General features: G+C 46.3%; 4 protein-coding genes across 4 annotated transcripts in view; 2 read left to right on the top strand and 2 right to left on the bottom strand.

The window, feature by feature from the left end:
- The window catches only part of LOC135806259 (HEAT repeat-containing protein 1-like), a 31904-nt gene extending 24285 nt beyond the window's left edge, over window positions 1-7619 (bottom strand). Inside the window, exons 1-5 of the mRNA XM_065320419.1 lie at window positions 6300-7619; window positions 3815-3931; window positions 1809-1935; window positions 647-748; window positions 315-425 (exon numbers count right to left, since the gene is read on the bottom strand). Coding sequence (XP_065176491.1) covers window positions 315-425; window positions 647-748; window positions 1809-1935; window positions 3815-3931; window positions 6300-7492 — 1650 coding nt within the window. The 5' untranslated portion in view covers window positions 7493-7619. The remainder of the gene's footprint in view (window positions 1-314; window positions 426-646; window positions 749-1808; window positions 1936-3814; window positions 3932-6299) is intronic.
- Window positions 7620-7907: 288 nt separating this feature from the next.
- On the top strand, window positions 7908-10616 carry LOC135806258 (TBC1 domain family member 23-like). Its single transcript, XM_065320418.1, has one exon. It carries the CDS (start codon window positions 8020-8022, stop codon window positions 10114-10116), a length of 2097 nt encoding a protein of 698 aa, XP_065176490.1. The 5' UTR covers window positions 7908-8019; the 3' UTR covers window positions 10117-10616.
- Window positions 10617-12973: 2357 nt separating this feature from the next.
- On the bottom strand, window positions 12974-15639 carry LOC135806246 (dual specificity tyrosine-phosphorylation-regulated kinase 2-like). Its single transcript, XM_065320407.1, has one exon. The coding sequence runs from the start codon at window positions 15348-15350 to the stop codon at window positions 13578-13580; it is 1773 nt and encodes a 590-aa protein (XP_065176479.1). The 5' UTR covers window positions 15351-15639; the 3' UTR covers window positions 12974-13577.
- Window positions 15640-16548: 909 nt separating this feature from the next.
- LOC135806251 (presenilin-2-like) lies at window positions 16549-18455 on the top strand. Its single transcript, XM_065320411.1, has one exon. The coding sequence runs from the start codon at window positions 16676-16678 to the stop codon at window positions 17837-17839; it is 1164 nt and encodes a 387-aa protein (XP_065176483.1). The 5' UTR covers window positions 16549-16675; the 3' UTR covers window positions 17840-18455.
- The last annotated feature ends 302 nt before the right edge of the window (window positions 18456-18757 follow it).

Here is an 18757-nt window from a genome sequence, read left to right as displayed (position 1 = left end):
GTTAGCTTTCAAAGGCATGTGCAATGGTAACTTGATGGTGTGTAGCATCATACATACAAGGACAGATACGACATGACTGTATGTACTTGCACAAAGTAAAGAAATGGTCAAAAAGAAATAAAAGCAAATTGTGAGGACCAGCGTTCGTACAAAAATTGCCACAATCCACACATCAGCGGCGTCATTTTCCACACAAAACTGCGGTAGAACAAAGCACAAGGTGGCCTGTAGAATGTGCTTCCCAATCCCCACAAGAACACACAATGCCATAACCCTAGCAATGGAATCACCATGGCTGCAGTACAAATACTCACTTTGTTCAAATCAAGGACACATTTGCAAACATTGACGTCATCGTCCGACAAGCGCTCCACAAACGCGCTGGCAAAGAAGTTCGTATCAATCGGCTCAGATTGGCTCAGAGCCTGCACAAAAGCACGCATAGTCAAGCCAACTTGAAACAGAACCATGCCGGGCAGTATTGCAATGTCTCGTTCCATGGAAAAGAAGAGATGAGGCATGAGTCAGAGAACACGTACTGTCCAGTAACTACCAAGTAGGAGATTGAGTACTTCCAAGTAACTACATGTATACCAATAATGCAATATGTGCATGCAGACACTCAGTAGTATCAAAGGTGACCTACTTCCTTCAATCTTTGGCTGGCCTGTTTAATGGCAAGACATCGAATAGGAGCTTGTGGGTGGTTGAGGGTTAGGATTCGTGCTGAATTCCTGTCCAGAAGAACCTTAGAAAACCAGAAAGAAGCACAACCATGCTACAATAAGAAACAAAGAAACTTGAAAAGGAGGCAGCATACCGTATTTTCCCCATTAAACGTACACGTCTCCAATACTAGTACGTCTCCAATACTAGTACGTCTCCAATTGTAGTACATGTTGGGTGTGGATCAAACATATAAACGGACACGTCTCTAATAATAGTACATGCTGGAATGGTGTGATGGGCATTACTGGGGTACAGGTACTACAGTCCATTCATAAAAAGATGGGTCCTGGCTCTGGCGAGCTCCCGTATTTGGCGATTTTTCGTGATTTCATCGTACACAGTGCAGTGCTGCGAACTTTGAAATTTGAAAAAGGGTCCAAAAAGGGTGCCTGAACTGGGGTTCGAACCGCAGAATGCACTGTTGCAGGCGGGGTCAAACGGACTGGATTTTGATGGTTTTTCCCAATTCAGTGCGCTTGGGGCAAAACCTGGCCGAAATCCTATTCTTGCTATGGCTTGCTTTTTGGACAAAAAAACTTCAGAAACATAATTGGAAGAGGATTCCATATGGGATTGCAGAAAAAAATTCTAAAAAAACTCAACGTTTGACCCATTTATGGCCAAAAGCTAGAAGTTCATTTTTTTCTGAATGGACTGTAGGGCCTACCTTACTTCGTTTTCGTTACCCGTTTATCATCTTTGTGTCTCTGTACACTGATTCTTACCATGGTTGCATGTACATGTATTTACAGCTTTACAGTATCATTATCACTAGTTGTTTACCACCCAACCCAGACAATTAATCTTTCCAGAAACAATAAAAATACACGTCTCCAATACTAGTACAGTCTCCTATAGTAGTACAGGTCTGACCACCTTTGAAAAAAATAAAAGGACTGTACATTTATTGGGGAGAATACGGTATCAGATCACGGTGTGAAAGAGCCAGGATAATGCTTGAAAAAAGACATCTTCTGCACATGTAACAGGACTGGTGCCAGCAGCTTCCATCTAACACTGACGCAGAGAACAGTGTAAATGCTGCTATCATAATAGAACTCTGTTACTAAGTACTGCACCTGATTTTTCGTTCCACACAATGCCATCTCCATGAAGTCGTGAACCTTCTCCAAAATAGCATCGTCACGATTTTCATCAAATTCAGCCAGGATAGCAGCCAGTGCATGGTCGATACCACTCGGATACCTAGAAAACAAAGAACAAGAGAAATTCACAGTTGTCACACACGAATCACCGCCGCTCTCAGTCTGAGAGTTGACTGGCAAATGACAGAAAGTACAATACAACACTGGCTCCTGCTACACTTCCAGTTCACACCAGCTGCACCAAGGCTATTCAGTCTCAACACACACCCCAGGGCCGGAGGAAGGAGTTTGGGAGTGGTCCGGCCAACCTTTGAGGGGGGTGCGGGGACCTCCCCCGGGAGAAATATTTAAAATTTACGTGAAATAGAGCGAATTTGGGCATCTCTGAAGGCTCCAGAAAATGCAGAACATTATAGTAAAAGAACACAAACACAACTTTTTTTTATCCATATCATTAAAGCCATACAGTGCCGGTCACGGAGTCCTGAGCTACTTCGAAGCACATCACACGTCGGCAGTACAGTCGAGTCATGTACCTCTGGATTTTTTACACCGGGTTTGCACTAATCACATGGACCATCCAGCTGGGAAAGTGGTCCGGCCATGGCCGGACCAGCCTGACCGGTTCCGCCGGCCCTGCACCCAATGGTCTCTCTGCTGCTGCTGAAACATCCTGCTCTTCACCAAATTTCAGGGCCCGGCCCATCATCAGAGTGCACAATCAAAGTAAAGACAAACAGCCAAGACATTACGAGCTAAGACACTTTCTTCACCAACCAAGACAATACGAACTTAGAAGTTGCGACTTCGGCGGTAATGTCATGTCATGTCATGTCGTTGGAGCAACCAACTTCATAACCAAGACAATGTCATGTTTATAGATAAACCGCCAAGTGTGATAGAGTAGTGGATGATGAAGAGAAATGTGCCAGCTAGTGTGTAGGTGTGGAGAGAAAGAGAGCTGGTGAAAAGGGAGCGGAGAGAAGTGCAGAGCTGTGTTTGTGTTTGGACGCCGGTGTCAAATAAATAATGACGTGAAACTGGAGCCAGAAGTGCAAAGACGAAGGTGAAGACACAGTGCTGCGAAGTACTACACATGTTAGCACAAAAATATAACACAATGTCATACACGCATAACACACATATAGAACTGTGCCATCAAGTGCAAAATGTCTAACACCAATGGCAAAGTCGATTCCGCCACCAACATACTTCACACATGTCCAGCAGTCTCCAGCTACAGTAAGTTATTAGGATGCCCATCACAAAGGAACATTGCTTCACACAGACAATGATTGACAAGGGACGACAGTGTGGCGAGAATCGATGCATAGGTGATGGGTGTGGAGGTGCCAGCTTGATGTGAGTGTTGCTATGCATAGTGCTCTCCCCGTGGTGTGAAGAGTGCTTGAATTCGTGCCTCTCTGCCCTGTTCCTCAAAGCGCTCTTTCATGTGTTAAGACTGAGTGACGTGTAAATGACGAAATGACTACGGTGGAGAGTGCAAGTTCTTAGAAAAGTGTCTGCGTTGAGACTGAATAATGTACGAATAGCTGCTGTGCAGTGTGCAAGTTCTTGAAAAAGTGTACGACACTTGTACGCAAACACACTACCATGTACATTCAACCAGAAGCAGCGGTGCAATACTGGTTGTCGCTGACCAAGGGTGGATTGGAAAGAATTCATTCTGAAGAAAGTCATGTGCCTGTGTGGTACTGGCAATCCAACGTATACGAGTGCGTAAAGATAAACTGAGAGATTTAACTCATGGCTCATTTCAAAGCTGCAATCAAATGCAAGGCAATGGAGGAAAACGAAGGATGGAAACTGGATGGACCGATAGCAAATCGTTTACTACTCCCTGCCTGAATGCTTGTATCAGCAAGTGGCAAGTGACACACATGCAGACTGGCAGGCAAAGCAAGCGGCACGACAGCATCACAAAACTGGAATCCAACATTTAATGGTGGTGGGTTTACCTTTGATTCAGTGCACGGCTGAGTTGTGCATACTTGTCGGATACTTCTGTCGTGTGCTGTCCACCCGTTGCTGCTGATGAAGACTGACTATTTTCAATGTAGGATTCAATGACAACCCTACAAAACATAATAGTCACATTCACACATTTACTAAGTATGTCACGCACAAGAACAAGGACATGGTGTGCCTCACTCAGCTCTTGGTACGCATGCGCCTTCACAATAGGGAAACCAGCCCTGGCCCGCAACTGAAATTTTTCATGGATCTACAGGAACTACATGTACAGTGGACATGCACAATACATGACATACAAAGTAAGGCTACAAAACCCCTGACCCTGCCTTATTCAGGAGTCTAGGTTCAATGCCACTTACTTTAGCACATGTACAAATACTAGGTCAATCTGCCGCAACATTGTATTGCAACGCAATGCCATGGTAACAACTTTTGGTACTGTCACTTGTAACTGCAATTCTTTACCATGCATTTCCCTTCATGCGTTGTGTACTATTTCGGATATTAGGTGTATTCATTCTCAAAAACAAATATTTTCAGTTTCTTCGACTTCCAGGATTTTTTTTTCGAAAAGCTAGAGAAAATTCGAATGCACCCTCAGTCAGACTGTATTTCTGCATCCGTAGGAACGTCATTACCCTCAAGAATCAAGAAGCAGACGCAGCGCCTAAAGTGGTGGGTGGTGAGCAGATCAGGCCCACCACAAAGGGGTCAAAGACCTAAAATCCTGATCGCTGCATCCATATTTTAATTTAATCTAGATTCACTCAATTTAAATATAGTTGCTAGAGTTGGCCACGGAAGACGTTGAATTCTAAAAGACACTGGAAACCGCTTTTAAAACACCCTCGGTGATATTTGTCATACCCGCAGTACGAGCAGTAGCAGCACCAACACCTCTAGTCCTATTGTAAGACATGTAAATCTAACGTTTTGATGGGTGACATCTCGTCGTTATAATAAGTTCTGTTTAGGCTGCAATGCCTCATATGTGTTATATGAGCCCGGATCAGCGAAAACCATCGCTTGTGTTTGATATCAAGTTGATCAAAAAGTGACGTTGAAGTCGAGCGAAAGAAAAGTCGCGGACCTAACAACTACCCACCACCTTTCTGTCTTTCTTGTCACTAGTCTTTCTTTCCGCCTGACAAGCCCGTGTTTGTTTGTTTGTCAGTGACTAGCTAGCTAGGCGAGCCCCAGGCAAGTGAGGAGACACGGCTGGGAAACCCCACGTACCTGAGCTTGGCTGGCGAATAGGTACGATCGCGGGGCGCGAGCATCGCACGCGCATCGATCGTCGTTGACGCCAATCACGACACGACATTTTTTGGTGATGACTGGGATGGCGATTGCTCATCGAGGGAGTCAGGTGAAAGCCGCGGAGCTCCAGAGGACGACTCTCTCCTGCCGCAAAGCGACTCGGCGAGGCTGCAGACTTCGTGTAGAAGAAAGCAGCGCTGATGAGAATGACGACGACTCGAGTGGATATTGTTGAGCGATGAACGACTCCTTCACTAGTAAGTTTGTCGGATATCGACAGTGACGATGCAGAGCAAAGGCGTCTCGATTCACGACTGGAAGAGCAACGAGAGCTAGCGCCAGACAAGATCTGCTTCGTTGGCTTGGACACTGAGCAACGTTACTTGAAACATTTATTTGGTCCATGCAGCAGCTCCCAAAATATTTCAAAAAATATGTTCCTGTAGGGTCAGGTAACCGTTGAATGTATCTGCACCTAGTACGTACCTCATGCTCATGAGCCTGTGTGCTAAGTAGTCACAGTTGCTGTGATTGCACTCCGTGTGTGCAGATATGTTTTCATGGAAGTGAAGGGCTTGGAGAGCATCAGTACAGAGCCTGGTGTGGATGCAATATCAGCCCCTGGAACTTGGCCATATGCCATTAGCTGCGCGATAGTCAGTGAAGCCAATGATTTACTTGGACGAGCCAGTGTCTGAGTACACCCCCCCCCCCCCCCCCCAGGACTATAAAATTCCTCCTTGTTAGCCGGCTGAGTGATGGCAATGCCTAACAGGATCAGACACATACCAATGCTCATACTTGCATCCTACACAGAAATGCCACTTCCAACATTTGTACAGAGATGTGGTGTACCGCATTTTTTGGTCACTTACGGTGCTGTGATTGATCTAAAATTTCTTGAGACTGGTTATCAGTGGTTGTGGATCAATTTGGAGCACAAAATATTTTTCGAAAATTTTGCACATGTGATGGTTTTTGCTGATCCAGGCTCATATCTTATATGCGGACTTGCTTGAAGACTGCAAGATTGTTAACGTATCTTCTCGTCAATCTATGGATTAACTTGGCGACTCGTTATAATAAGCGTCGCTTATAATAACATGTCTTACAGTATTCAACTCAGAACACTTGCTTGTAGTAAAGCAATACATACAGTGTAGCATCCATCTGAGAAGACTACGATGCCACAGTATCCAGCAAACTCACCTTCCCAGCACCCCAGCAAGGCTGGCTTCCAATGGTAGAATGTGGATAGCCTCCATGATTACAGAGAAGTAGTCGGCCTTTCCGACACGCACAGTTGTGTCACTGTCCGAGGCAGGCGATGACGATGATGATAGTCGAGAAAGAGCAGCTTTTAGAACACTTGGCAGGAAGCTAGCAAGTAGAGCGGATACGTCATGTGATGAAGCCAGCTGTGCAATGCTGTATACAACTTCAGGCTGGTAGCAGAGCGCTCTCACACAGCGTTTGCTAAACTTTGCACTTTGCGTCTGAAAGACGCACACCAGGCATGCCATTGCAGAAAGCAGCATATCAGCTTGCATGTGACGGCAGATACAGTCAACCAGTGTCTCTACGACTTTAGGCTCCAGTGATGCTCGAACTACCAGCTGACCAACAATCATGAATGCGCCCGCCTTCAGCTCTGCATGATTGCTCCGTAGGCTCTTGACACAGCTGGGAACAATTTGCGTCAACAACTGCTCTGTCACCAACGTACCACCATTTAGCAAGCCAACACACAAACTGGTGTAGAATGCCACCAGTGTGTTATACCCAGATGTGGATGGGCCCACAGCACGCTCAACAACATCGCAGATGAACTGCAAGAAAGCCGGTACAGACTGGCATTGCTGAAGGATCGTGAATCGAGATAGTGGTGACTCTGCGCGCTGTGCTGAGCGTAGCCAGTGCCATCGTGATGTCGGACTTTTCAAAGGCAACAGCTTCAACACACGCACAAACACTGCAGTGTTATGATACGGCAGAGTACATGCTACCAACGCATCTGTGTTGTAAGCATAGACTCTGAATGTATGCACGAGCCACTCCAGTGCTTTCTGCGCTGGCTTCAATAGAATGTAAGGAGAGACTTCCAGGAGAAATTTCCAGATTTCTTCGTCAAGCTTCTGATTGTTCTCAGCAGTCTGAAGAGTTCGCTCAAACGACTTTGATGCTTCTCCGAACAGAGTTCCCTGATAAGACTGGAAGCCTGGATTTATATTGATCAACTCATCAAGCCCATTTATGCCATGGGCGTAGAAGGTCTCCAAATCCAAATCCGCAGCTTCATCTTCACTGAATAACAAAGACGGTGTTTTCGTACGAGCTGCTGACCGAAATGAAAGATTGCCTGGTGTTGAAAGTTGCTTCAGCTGTGCAGCTAAGGACGACATTCTGATGTTCCACTACAAAGCCCCGATAAATGTGGAGCTTCGAAGACTTTACTCTGTGTCGTTTACAACTGAAAGCACAGGTCGCACATGGCCAACAGGCAACAGCCAAAAGTACTACAGGATTTGATTTGATAGCACAGTACTGTAGATTTTTTTCCCTTCAAAACAAAAGTCGGGCTTCTCCTGGGCTAGCGCCTGGCTCGGGCAGCTCCAGCTCTGCAGATCCGACGCCATTTTCTTGTTCACATGGTAAACATGGCGTTCCTTCACAGGCCGTTGCCATGGCCTCTGTTTCCAGAGACTCAACGTTGGAGCCGGAGATGCGCAGCTAGCGCGCCCACTCGACGTAGATCTACTCTTGAACTTTTTCTTTCATTTTTTTTCTTTTTTCGCCTGTATACATGTACATGTATCATTAGCTAGCTTCTCAACATTCGAACACAATCAAAAAATTCAGCCTTCGCTCCGTCTTCGAAGCTTCACATGCAGGTTTACCTGAGGTTAGAAAGTGTTGGCTTGGGGGAGTTATGGCGGAAGCCGCCTCTGCTGTCGATGATACGGTCGATGTAGAGGAGGTTGAAGAGGATGTAACGGAATGGGTGGAAAGACTGAGGTCTGCACTGAAGGAGAACACCGACTATTCGAGTTTGCATGACCTTTGCGCCAATCATGTTCAGCATATTCCTGACGACCTGCGATTTGACGTATGGAAGGTGGCTCTCGGTGTGGCTCGAAAGCCAGACGCAATGGCCAACTGGGATGGCTCATTGGACTGCCTTGACCGGGAAGCCATTAGTGCTCGCTGCTCCACGCAGGCTGAGCAGCTACAGATCAGTGAGGAAGATAGATGTGCAGTTGCTGAAGACATGAAAGCTGTTCTTACCTTCTACTGTAAGTCTAGGAATGTCAGATTTCGACCGGATAATGGCTGGGCAGAGCTGCTTTTGCCCATTGCAGCACACCGTTGTTCACGTGGTGATATGTACAACGTCCTGTATGCTCTCACACACAAGTACGTGCCACGGGAATGCCGTCGCGATGGTAGGCCATTCCACCTATTCCGCTTATTGCTGCTGTATCACGAACCAGAGCTCTGTGCGTTCCTGGACACGAAGCGCATCACGCCAGACCGCTACTTGCAGCATTGGCTGCGAAGCCTGTTTGTAGCTACATGTGGCCTTGATGTGGTGATGGCAATGTGGGATGTATATCTGCTTGAAGCGGATCCTTTTCTCATATTTTTCTTAGCACTGGTTACACTTGTGAACGCAAAGGAGATTCTGATGGACGGCCAGGACACGTCACGAGCTGATTTAGTCGAGACTATGAAAGGTATTCCGTGCCAGCTTGAGAGAGAGGACATTGATGACTTTTGCTTGCTTGCCCAGCACTATGCTGCCAGAACTCCGCAGTCGTTTCGCATGGACTATCATGCCCCTCTCTTTGGCCCTGGCAAACCGTCAACTATCGATGGTCCTATATCGCAAGCTCTGTGTCTTCCAGTAGGTCTCACCGACTTGTTAGCATCGATGCGGCACCAGAAGGCGTCTGAAGATGCTGTTGGATACTTTGTTATCGACTGCCGGCCTCTGGATCAGTATGAAGCAGGGCGGTTGCGTGGTGCTCATCACCTGAATTCTGTACTAATGCTTCAAGACCTGACCAAGTTCTATGAACTGGTAGTGGAGTTGCAGGCCAAGCATAAGGAGCGAGGTGCAAACGAACACTGGTGCTTTATTAGCTCTGGGCAAGAGGAAGACGACCAGTACATGAACATGGTTGTGGCTCATTTCTTGCAGCGCTACACCATGTATGTCAGTATTGCCCGTGGTGGATATGCTGCTCTCGCATCTCAAATGTCCAGTCGTGTAAAGGACGTGCTGGAGAGCGATGATGGAATTGAGCCCATCGTGTATGTCCCTGTGGGTGTTAAACCACAAGCCGACCCTGTTCCAGCTTCCACATCTGACACCGATGCAACAAAGCCAGCTGGATCTGTGATGGGCAGGTTTTTCGGTGCAGTCCGTGGCAAGACAACAGACTTACGTGATCGTCTCTATCAGTCCATGCAAGAGGGTGGTGAGCCAGGTGCAGGACCAGCCGCCACTAGCCGCCATGTGTCGCACAACGATCGCACAACGCGCCACTATCGTAACTCAGAGCCGCTCTTCAGCATTGGCGGCGATGAGGAAGTTGAGCATCCACCCGGCGATAGCCGCTCGGCCAGCGAGAGTGACACAGAGGCTGCAGCACGCCGGCCTACCGTCAACGTGGACACGTTCAGCCATCGGTCGGATGTCACGCATTGCTTTGAGTGCAGCGAGATGAAGCCTGATGGTTACATGGTGCCTGCACGGCTCGTTCTCACTCAAACTCGTCTCTTTGTCCTAAGAGAACTGCCTGATCGGCGTGGCTGGGCACAGTTGCATTCGCAGCACCCGCTCATGACCATTGTCAAGATCACGTCCAAGAAGAAGTATCCAGAGCTCATCACTCTGCGTTTTGGTACCCTTGAGAAGATTGTCTCATCCCAACGTTTCCTCATTCCCCATGCAAAAAGCGCAACAGAGGCAATCAAGAGCGCCATCATGAAAGAAATGGAGAAAGTGGATGCCTCATCATGACCATCCACTCATGTCATGCAAGCCGCCAAAGTACAGTGAACACTATGATTGTGGCTGCAGGTGATCTGTTAAAATCAGATTATCATGTTTTGCCATTAGGATTTAGATATTGCTAGTTGTCCGTCCTTTTCTTATTATTTTGTTTTTACTCAACGTGGACTGGTCTATTTTAGAGTTACTCCCTCATTTGCTGCTGTGAGTCTTGCATTTTGCTGAGCCTTCAACTGCATGCGTGTATATGTACCAACATTTGTTTGACTAGTGTTATTTTAGTGATGTACATAATTATTCTTACTGACCTCTATCCTGCCCTATATTTTTGTTGTCGACTTTCAGTCTGCATATCATGACAATACTTGTATTTCAAGCATATGTGAACCCAAGCTGGGATCTTCTTCAAGGTGATTTGATATATTTTTTACTACATGTATGTTACTTTCAAAGTGTTGAGCAATCAAAGAGTCTCCGGTCAGTTCCGGTTCTGGGGATTGTTTCACTTAGTGAATACATTCAAGGTCAAGAAGATAACGTTCAACTTGTCTGGTCAGCCCAGGCATCGATCCTGTGCTACATGTAAGCAACAAAATCTGCTGAGAGTGATGCGGGTTTACAGTACTGCGCAGTGGTGAAACTCACGGGGCAAATACCGGTACATGAAGAGGATTATTGCATGGACTGTGCATGTGCATTTCTATCTCACCACTGACATTATCGACTCATCATGCTGGACTGGATTGACATCACTTTTGGCTACTTGGAAACTTCCGAAAGATGTAAAGGACAGTCATACGATGATAGTTCGACTCTTCATTATCATGTACCAGTACAAACTTTGTCAAGCTCCAGAGCATGCTTGATTCTATAACACATCGTGAGTGAATGGCACATGTAGAGCTTGTTGCATACTGCTGGCAGAAAATCAGCAACATGTTGATGCATTCCTGGGATGGTTCATGTATGATTTGTGTACGGTGTATATCAACATCCGCCACGGACTACATGTATACATGGCGCAGACCGCCACAGTGTGGATATCCTGTCCCCCTTCCCGCTGCTCCTGGCGACACCTCGCTTACAGCAGGATTCACATTGCTGACGTGAATGATCGCCATTTCACAGGGACTCGGACAGATATCCATTCTCTCACTGAGACTAATGCCACAAAGTACTCATACGCGCTTTTATTATAATCAGTAGAAACTTGTACTTTTTCTGGGATGCTACGTGTTGTCTGACTATCGATAAAGAATCAAGAGGAGCAGAATTGATGGAATTGTCCGCCGCATACGGAAATACTTTTGTGTACTTCTGCCAATTGTTTGAGTTTCTTCCATCCCAGTGGCAGTGTACATGTATTTACTTATTCGACTGCAATGCCCCTCTCTCCCCCCCCCCTCCTTACAGTGTAGGTAAAACAACACTAATAATGCGAGTTACGACTAACAGTCCACCAAGGTAATGAGTTATTATAGTCAGATAGTGCGACGAGGCACAAAACTGACAGGGATATTGAGACATTAAAACGACCTGACACCTAGCTCCAACACATCTATGAGGCACAAACCAATAACCTTCCAACTGAAAGGCTCAGGTTAGTAAAGATGTATTGGAGCTAGGTGTCGGTGTCAGGTCGTTGAATGTCTCAATATCCCTGTCAGTGTTGTGCCTCCTTGTCGCACTATCTGACTGTATAATATCTCGTTACCTTGATGGACCGTTAGTCATTATCTCGTCATAGCTTGACTACACTGCACTCCAAAATCATCCAGAAGCTCTCTCTCTCTCTCTCTCTCTCTCTCTCTCTCTCTCTCTCTCTCTCTCTCTCTCTCTCTCTCTCTCTCTCTCTCTCTCTCACACACACACACACACACACACACACACACACACACACACACACTACTACTACTACTACTACTACTACTACTACTACTACTACTACTACAGCTGCCAGAAATGGCCACGCCGCTCCCCAAAAGGAGGTACTGTCAGAGAGGTTAGGGGAGAGGTAGGCAGTGCTTCAAATGGCGCTCCAGGTCCTGTCGCCTCCGAAACTGGTGTTGATTACAGACTCGGCAATGATGTTCAAAGTGCTGGCGATCAGTCACTGTAGGGCGCTTCGGGCGGGGTCCACAGCGATGGCGCTTGAGGCCAGCAGTAGACTTGAAAGTACGCTGGCAGGCAGTACACCCCGGGACCTCGGCAACAGGAGGAGCATCACTAGGCGGTCGGTCGTCACAGTTGTCACTCTCTTGGCACTTATGCACTACAAGCCCACCCCTGCTCCGGAGCCATCTACTGCAGGCAGGACACTGCACTGACCCAGGCTGCTGTGGTACAGGGAGCTGTCGGACTGCTGTGCACTTGTGCCGGGCCATGTCGGCGCGCCGACGAAACAGGCGGCCGCAAACGTGGCACACAATCGTCTTCGGGGCAGGCTCCTTCACCCCGCTGCTGCCGACACTATGTCACGCCACTCTCCGCAATCGTTGGCCGATTGGAACCAATTGTGCATACCGGCCACAGTCAGATCAGCCTGGACAACGTCCTTCCAGCGATGTTGGGGGCCGCAAAACGGGCGGGTTCGTGGGAGATGAGCGAAGAGCAACTGCTTGGGTAACCGATTGTCATCAAGCCGATCTAGGTGCCCAAGCCACTCCAAGCGTCTGTCGTGCATGGTACAGCGAAGACACACACACACACACACACACACACACACACACACACACACACACACACACACACACACACACACACACACAACAGCATTATTATGCTTGGAAGGAAAGGCTTTGCGACCCATGTGCAAATCAAATAAGATAAACAACAACAGCAACAACCCACATAGAGGGTATATGAGTAACATGACATCGTACAAGTTCTCGATAAAGAATAGAATGAAAGGTTGTCAGCTCAAATTCCTTTCTTCTTATGAAAGGTTGTGTAACATGAAGTGACTATGTGTGACATGAAGTGACCACGTGCGATATGAAGTGACTATGTGAAAAACAAGAATATAATTGTCAACAGAATAATCTCGAGAATAATCTCGCTGAAAATATGTCAGTGTACAGATAAATAAACTAGTAGTCTGAGGAATGTGCTCTAGTGATATAAAAGAGAGCTATTGAATTGACAGTATGAGTAGATCCAGCTACTGCAATACAAGATTATACTATCATACTACGTGATGAGCTCGCTACCATACTATTACAAAACTCTCCCAAAGTCCTTGTTTGAAACAAGGGTGGGCCAATAACAAAACGCCATGTATGATAAGGATTGGATTAGAAAATTAATGAAAATACTTATAGAAGTGTGTCCAGCAGAAAATGTAAGAAATTCTCAAAACGTAAATACTATTATAGTTGCTGTGGATGTCTAGTTGGGAATTTTGCCCCAACTCGAGCTAAGCATTGCATGGAAGTGCCTAGGTAAGGCCTCTTTTAGCAAGTTCAGTGCCACTAAACAGTTACCTCACTGTACACCATCATGGGAATGGGCTTCGGCAAGTTGGCGTTGTTGGTACGCAGAGCCCTTTTTTCCTGGTCTTCTTGCATCAACAACTGTTTCAGTTTCTGGCTATCAACCTTCATGAGATCGGTTTCCGTCAGCGATGGAAGAGTAATGGATCTCCTGCGCTTTGACTTCTTTCCTGGTATATCCAGCAGATCACTCTTCTTGTTCTTGACCTGAATGTCATTTGCCTTCAGAGAAGTGACTGGTAAGACGATATGAGATGTTTTGCTTTTCTTGCTGCCCAGATGCCTGTGCTTTCGTTTTGACTTGCTGATGATGTTATTGACGGTGTTGCTGCTGTTATGGCGGTTGTGGCTGCTGCTTCTGTGGTGCTTGCCACTGTTAGGGTTGTTCTCCTTCACCACATCAGCAGGCTTGTCTTGGCTTCTGTGGCGCTTGCCACTGTTAGGGTTGTTGTCCTTCACTACATCAGCGGGCTTGTCTGAGACTTCCTTTAGGGTACGCCGGTGTACTACTCTCAGTGCCCCACCAATCCAGGGGTGGCAATATGCCTGGCTGGCAGTTATCCGGTCTTCTGCCCTCCATTTCAAGCACTTGGAAAGTAAATCCAGAAACTCTGCATCTTGACATCCAAGTAATGCAGCTGACAGAGTTTTACTACCTGGAACACCTCTAGTCTTTCCTCGCTTGGACTTGCCAGGAAGCAGCTTGACAGAACCAGTTGATGAATCTCTCTTTGCACAATATTTCGGCAGGTTGGTTTGATCCTCAAAGAAGTACTTCTTCCGCTTTCCCTCCTGCATAACATCATCTGGCGGGACATCGAGGAGTTCCATCATGAGAGCCATCTGATCTGCTTCATCTTCACCAGGTAGAAGTGGTCTTCCTGTGTACAGCTCAGCCAGGACGCAGCCAAAGCTCCAGATGTCGATTGGCATGCCATACTTGATACCAAGGATAACCTCAGGTGCACGGTAAAATCGACTCTGGATATAAGTGTATCGAATCTGATCATCATAGCAACTGGACCCAAAATCAATGACTTTTATCGCTGTTCTACCAGGTCGTCTCTGGAGGATGTTTTCTGGTTTCAGATCGCAGTGAATGATTCTGTTGCTCTCCAGGAGTACCAAACAGGACAATATTCCCTTCGCAAACTTGCGTACTGGCTCCAAGCTGAAGCCCTGGAAGCGATGTTTCTTAATCAACTCATAAAGATTGATATCATGAAGCTCAAAGGTGATGCAGAAATGGCTGCGAAATTGGAAGTATTCGAGAATGTGAACAACATTGAACTCATCATTCCTGTCTAGTCTCCGAAGGGTGCTCAAGATTCGAACTTCTTCCTTTGCTTGCCGATGAAATCTTGGCTCGTTCCGCACTATCTTTAGCGCTACTTCTTTATGAAGCTTGTGATCGTACACTTTCAGGACATGTCCGAAGCTTCCCTTTCCCAAGCTGGACAATACTTCGAAGCGATAAGCGATATGGTCATTGACAACGACACGATAACAATTCTGCTCATCGTCAAAGCTATAGTTCTTCTCACCTTTTGTAGACGAAGGTTCGATCTTAGGAGCTGACAGGCCAACGAAGTAAATACCCGTGTACTTGGAGATCTCGTCACGTTCGTAAGTACCGAGACAGTGGCCAATGTGCTCCTGTATTGCTGCTGGAGTGTGACCCTCATCGCCAAGCGCAACGTCGGCAAGTTTCAGGACATCACTGGTGCGGCGTTGTGCTCCAGACTGAGACATCTTTGCCGGAAGAAACACCCAAAAGCTGCAGATGTGACCGGCTGATTGCTTTACTCTTCATGTAGTACGATGGTCTTCTTCCACAGACACACGCAAAATGGGTACTAAATCAAAACCAGCTGGTTTCATCTAGCTCTTCGCACATAGACAACATTGCAAAGTACACCTCCTTTCCAACTTAGTCCAAGCGTACGATTGACGAAGTGAAGACAGTGCAAACATGAGGAAGATGGATCGGAATAAGCCGAGAGATTGAGTGACCGTTACAAGGACTTCTTTTTTGATTCGTTGGCATGGACAAGACTCTTCCAACAGTTATAGATCCTGCTGCAATGCAGCACCCTGACATATTACTATAGCAGGAAATTTTCGGACGGAATTTATTTTCGTACGATTTCGTACACGCCCTCTTTTGTACTAAAATTTAATTAATTCCGTACTAAAATTTGTTCCTGTGAAGTTATGTACACTATACATGCGTACCGCAAGCAAACAAGTGCATTTAGCATGCACCACTGTACGAAAATAAAATCCGTACGAAATGTCGAAATTCGGCTTTGTCCGAAAATATTTCCGTCCGAAAATTTCCTGCTATACAGTATTCCTATTCCATTGATTGCATAAGCATGCTTATACAGTTATTGTCAGCCTACAAGGTAGGTGCAATATCTCCAATGTGTTTGGATCACAATTGCATATTAGCAAGAGTACAATGGGTCATGCACTCTTGACATTGGCCTCTCTTCAGACTAAATTTAGTGTTCTGATAACCACCATCACCGCAAAAAGCAGTGTCCTCCAAAAGCTGAAAGCACTTCCCATGTTTTGACCTTTGACCTCGAGTCCAGGGTCAAACGTCACATGGTCACTGCACCGGGTCAGTGGATCGGAGCAGGAGTAGTAAATACCGCCCTATCTCGAGAGTACGGTATGTACGGTACGAACCTACATTCAGCCAGGGGTTCGTACCAGGGAGTAGTAAAATACCCTGGTTTGTAACAGGGAGCCATATACGTCTACGTGTACATAATCTAGATATCTACGTGTGCACGTACGTACGTGTGGGCTCCCTGCCGGCCCCTGGCCGGCCTGTACAACTGGCCTGCTGGCCTGGTTTATGTACGACTAGACTGCCTGAGCTGATGACGTGACCCGGTACGGAAAATATTTTCAAGAAAGCGAACGGAAAATGTGAAAGGAAAATGCAGTAATTATTTGACTTTTTGTGTGGGTTCGCAATCGATGCAGATCTTTGTGGTCGACAAAGAAGCCTCAGCCGGAAGAATTCTGGTTCTTAGTCGGCTCTTGTCATTTATTATTCCAGCATGGCGGAGCCTGAAGTAAGACGCCAGCCTCAGAGAGAAGATCTGCAGAGGGCGCAATCTGCTGAGACCAACGCTGAAGAAGAAATGGAGCTCAAATATGGAGCTAAAAATCTTCTGCAGTTGATGATGCCAGTGACAGTCTGCATGATCCTAGTCGTGGCCAATTTGTTGACAGTGCCTGCATTTGGGGCGAATGAAGGCACGTATTTGCCGTACGTTCCCTTTCACGAAGAAGGTGATATATCCGGCGGTACGAAATTCGGCCAGGCAATCGTCAACACCATCATCGTGGTGTGTATATTTGCAGCAGTGACGTTTCTAGTGGTCTTGCTCTACTATTATGAGTGCTACTGTTTCCTGTATGGCTACCTGTTCTTCGCCAGTTTGATGTTGCTGGCTGGATTGGGATTTGTGTATGTGGCACAAGTGATCAAAGAGTCGAACACATACGTTGATCTAATAACAATTTCACTTGTCATGTTCAATCTGTCCGTTGCGGGCATGCTGGCAATCTTCTGGAAGAGTCCACTAGTTGTGCAGCAAGTTGCTTTGGTAGCGTCGTGTGTTATGGTGGCCAGTGCTTTCTTACAGTACTTGCCTGTATGGACTGCCTGGGTTCTCTTGGCTGGGATGGCTTTGTACGATTTGGCGGCCGTCCTCTGTCCATATGGGCCGCTCAAGTTGCTGGTGAACATAGCAACCACACGCAATGAAGGCTTTCTGCAGTCGCTCATCTATTCTTCCACGATGATGTGGACGGTGACCATGGCTGACCTGGATGTCGATGATGATGAAGATGGCGAGGCGCGAAGCAACCAGGGTATTTCGCACATTGAATCCTGTACCACCGGTGGTGCAACAACAGACGGAGAGGAGGAAGAAGAAGAATCAGGCGCAAAGCTAGGTCTTGGTGACTTCATCTTCTATAGTATTCTTGTCGGTCGTGCCACAATTGACAGCAATGGTGACTGGAACATCATTCTGGGCTGTGTATTGGCCATCCTTATCGGTTTGGCTTTGACCCTTCTTCTCTTGGCGATTTTCAAGCAAGCATTGCCTGCCCTGCCCATATCCATCACTCTGGGTCTGATCACGTATTTTGCGTCCCAGTATGCCATCACGCCATTCACGAACCAACTGCATTCCAGCCAAGTGTTCATCTAAGATTGATCTGTGCTTGGTGAGCACATCGATTGCATCCAACAGCTAGCTCTGGATGTTGTAGATGGCAGCAACTAAGTTACCTCAGACTAGTACGTGCTTGGTCATCGTTGCTGGTGGTCCAGTTACAGCTGACTTACACGTACTGAAAGAGAGAGCTTTTGAAGACCCTAAATACTTCTCTTTTATCACTTGTTGACCTTGCGGCATTTTTTATTCTATGAGCTAAAGAACTCACCAGTAAAGTATCAGCATGATTATGAAGAAAATGTAGCACCTGCTCAATGCTGCGTCCATCGTAATATTAGTATTATGATCATACTACTCGTAGCCGTCATGTTTTATTTTATGCATTCGCAACACTATGCTGGCGTCATGTTACTTTTTGCATACCTTCTAAAATGGATTGGACAAGACTGTTATAGACAGTAGCAGTACATGTACAGCTGTGTACATGCTGTACTTGAAGTAGTGTACATAGCTAGCTGTAGTTGAAGTAGCTGCCAATCTATTCACATGATAGTTGTAGCAGTACTGCAGTTCTTATCCATCCCCTTACACATCATTCCACAAAGTGCAGTGGGTACATTGTGTCATGAATGGAATTTCATACAGTAGATATTATTGTGTGTGTGTGTGCTGTAGTAAACTTCAACCAACAGGCAGGACTTGCACTTGAAAGTGGAATTCGTCATTTGCATACTTCAGATAGAAACATGCACTGTATCAGCTCAGTCACTACAACTATAAGCAAGAGTAAGGGAGCTTTTGTACTCTTGATATAAGGACGAAGGTAAGTAAAATAAATATAATTATTATGGTACACAGGACGACACTGTGACATACTACACTTTTTCCTCGCCAGGCACCAGATTTGATTCTCACAATGATGTAGATTAATAGTATAGTACGAATCATGGC

The sequence above is a fragment of the Sycon ciliatum genome, chromosome 1 (assembly GCF_964019385.1).
Source record: "Sycon ciliatum chromosome 1, ocSycCili1.1, whole genome shotgun sequence".
Taxonomy (NCBI): domain Eukaryota; kingdom Metazoa; phylum Porifera; class Calcarea; order Leucosolenida; family Sycettidae; genus Sycon; species Sycon ciliatum.
This window is presented reverse-complemented; position numbering and strand designations above follow the sequence as displayed.

What these genes read in the sequence shown, in the direction of transcription:
- LOC135806258 (XM_065320418.1), top strand. Translation starts at nt 8,020, where the DNA reads ATGGCGGAAGCCGCCTCTGCTGTCGATGATACGGTCGATGTAGAGGAG.
- LOC135806246 (XM_065320407.1), bottom strand. Translation starts at nt 15,350, where the DNA reads ATGTCTCAGTCTGGAGCACAACGCCGCACCAGTGATGTCCTGAAACTT.
- LOC135806251 (XM_065320411.1), top strand. Translation starts at nt 16,676, where the DNA reads ATGGCGGAGCCTGAAGTAAGACGCCAGCCTCAGAGAGAAGATCTGCAG.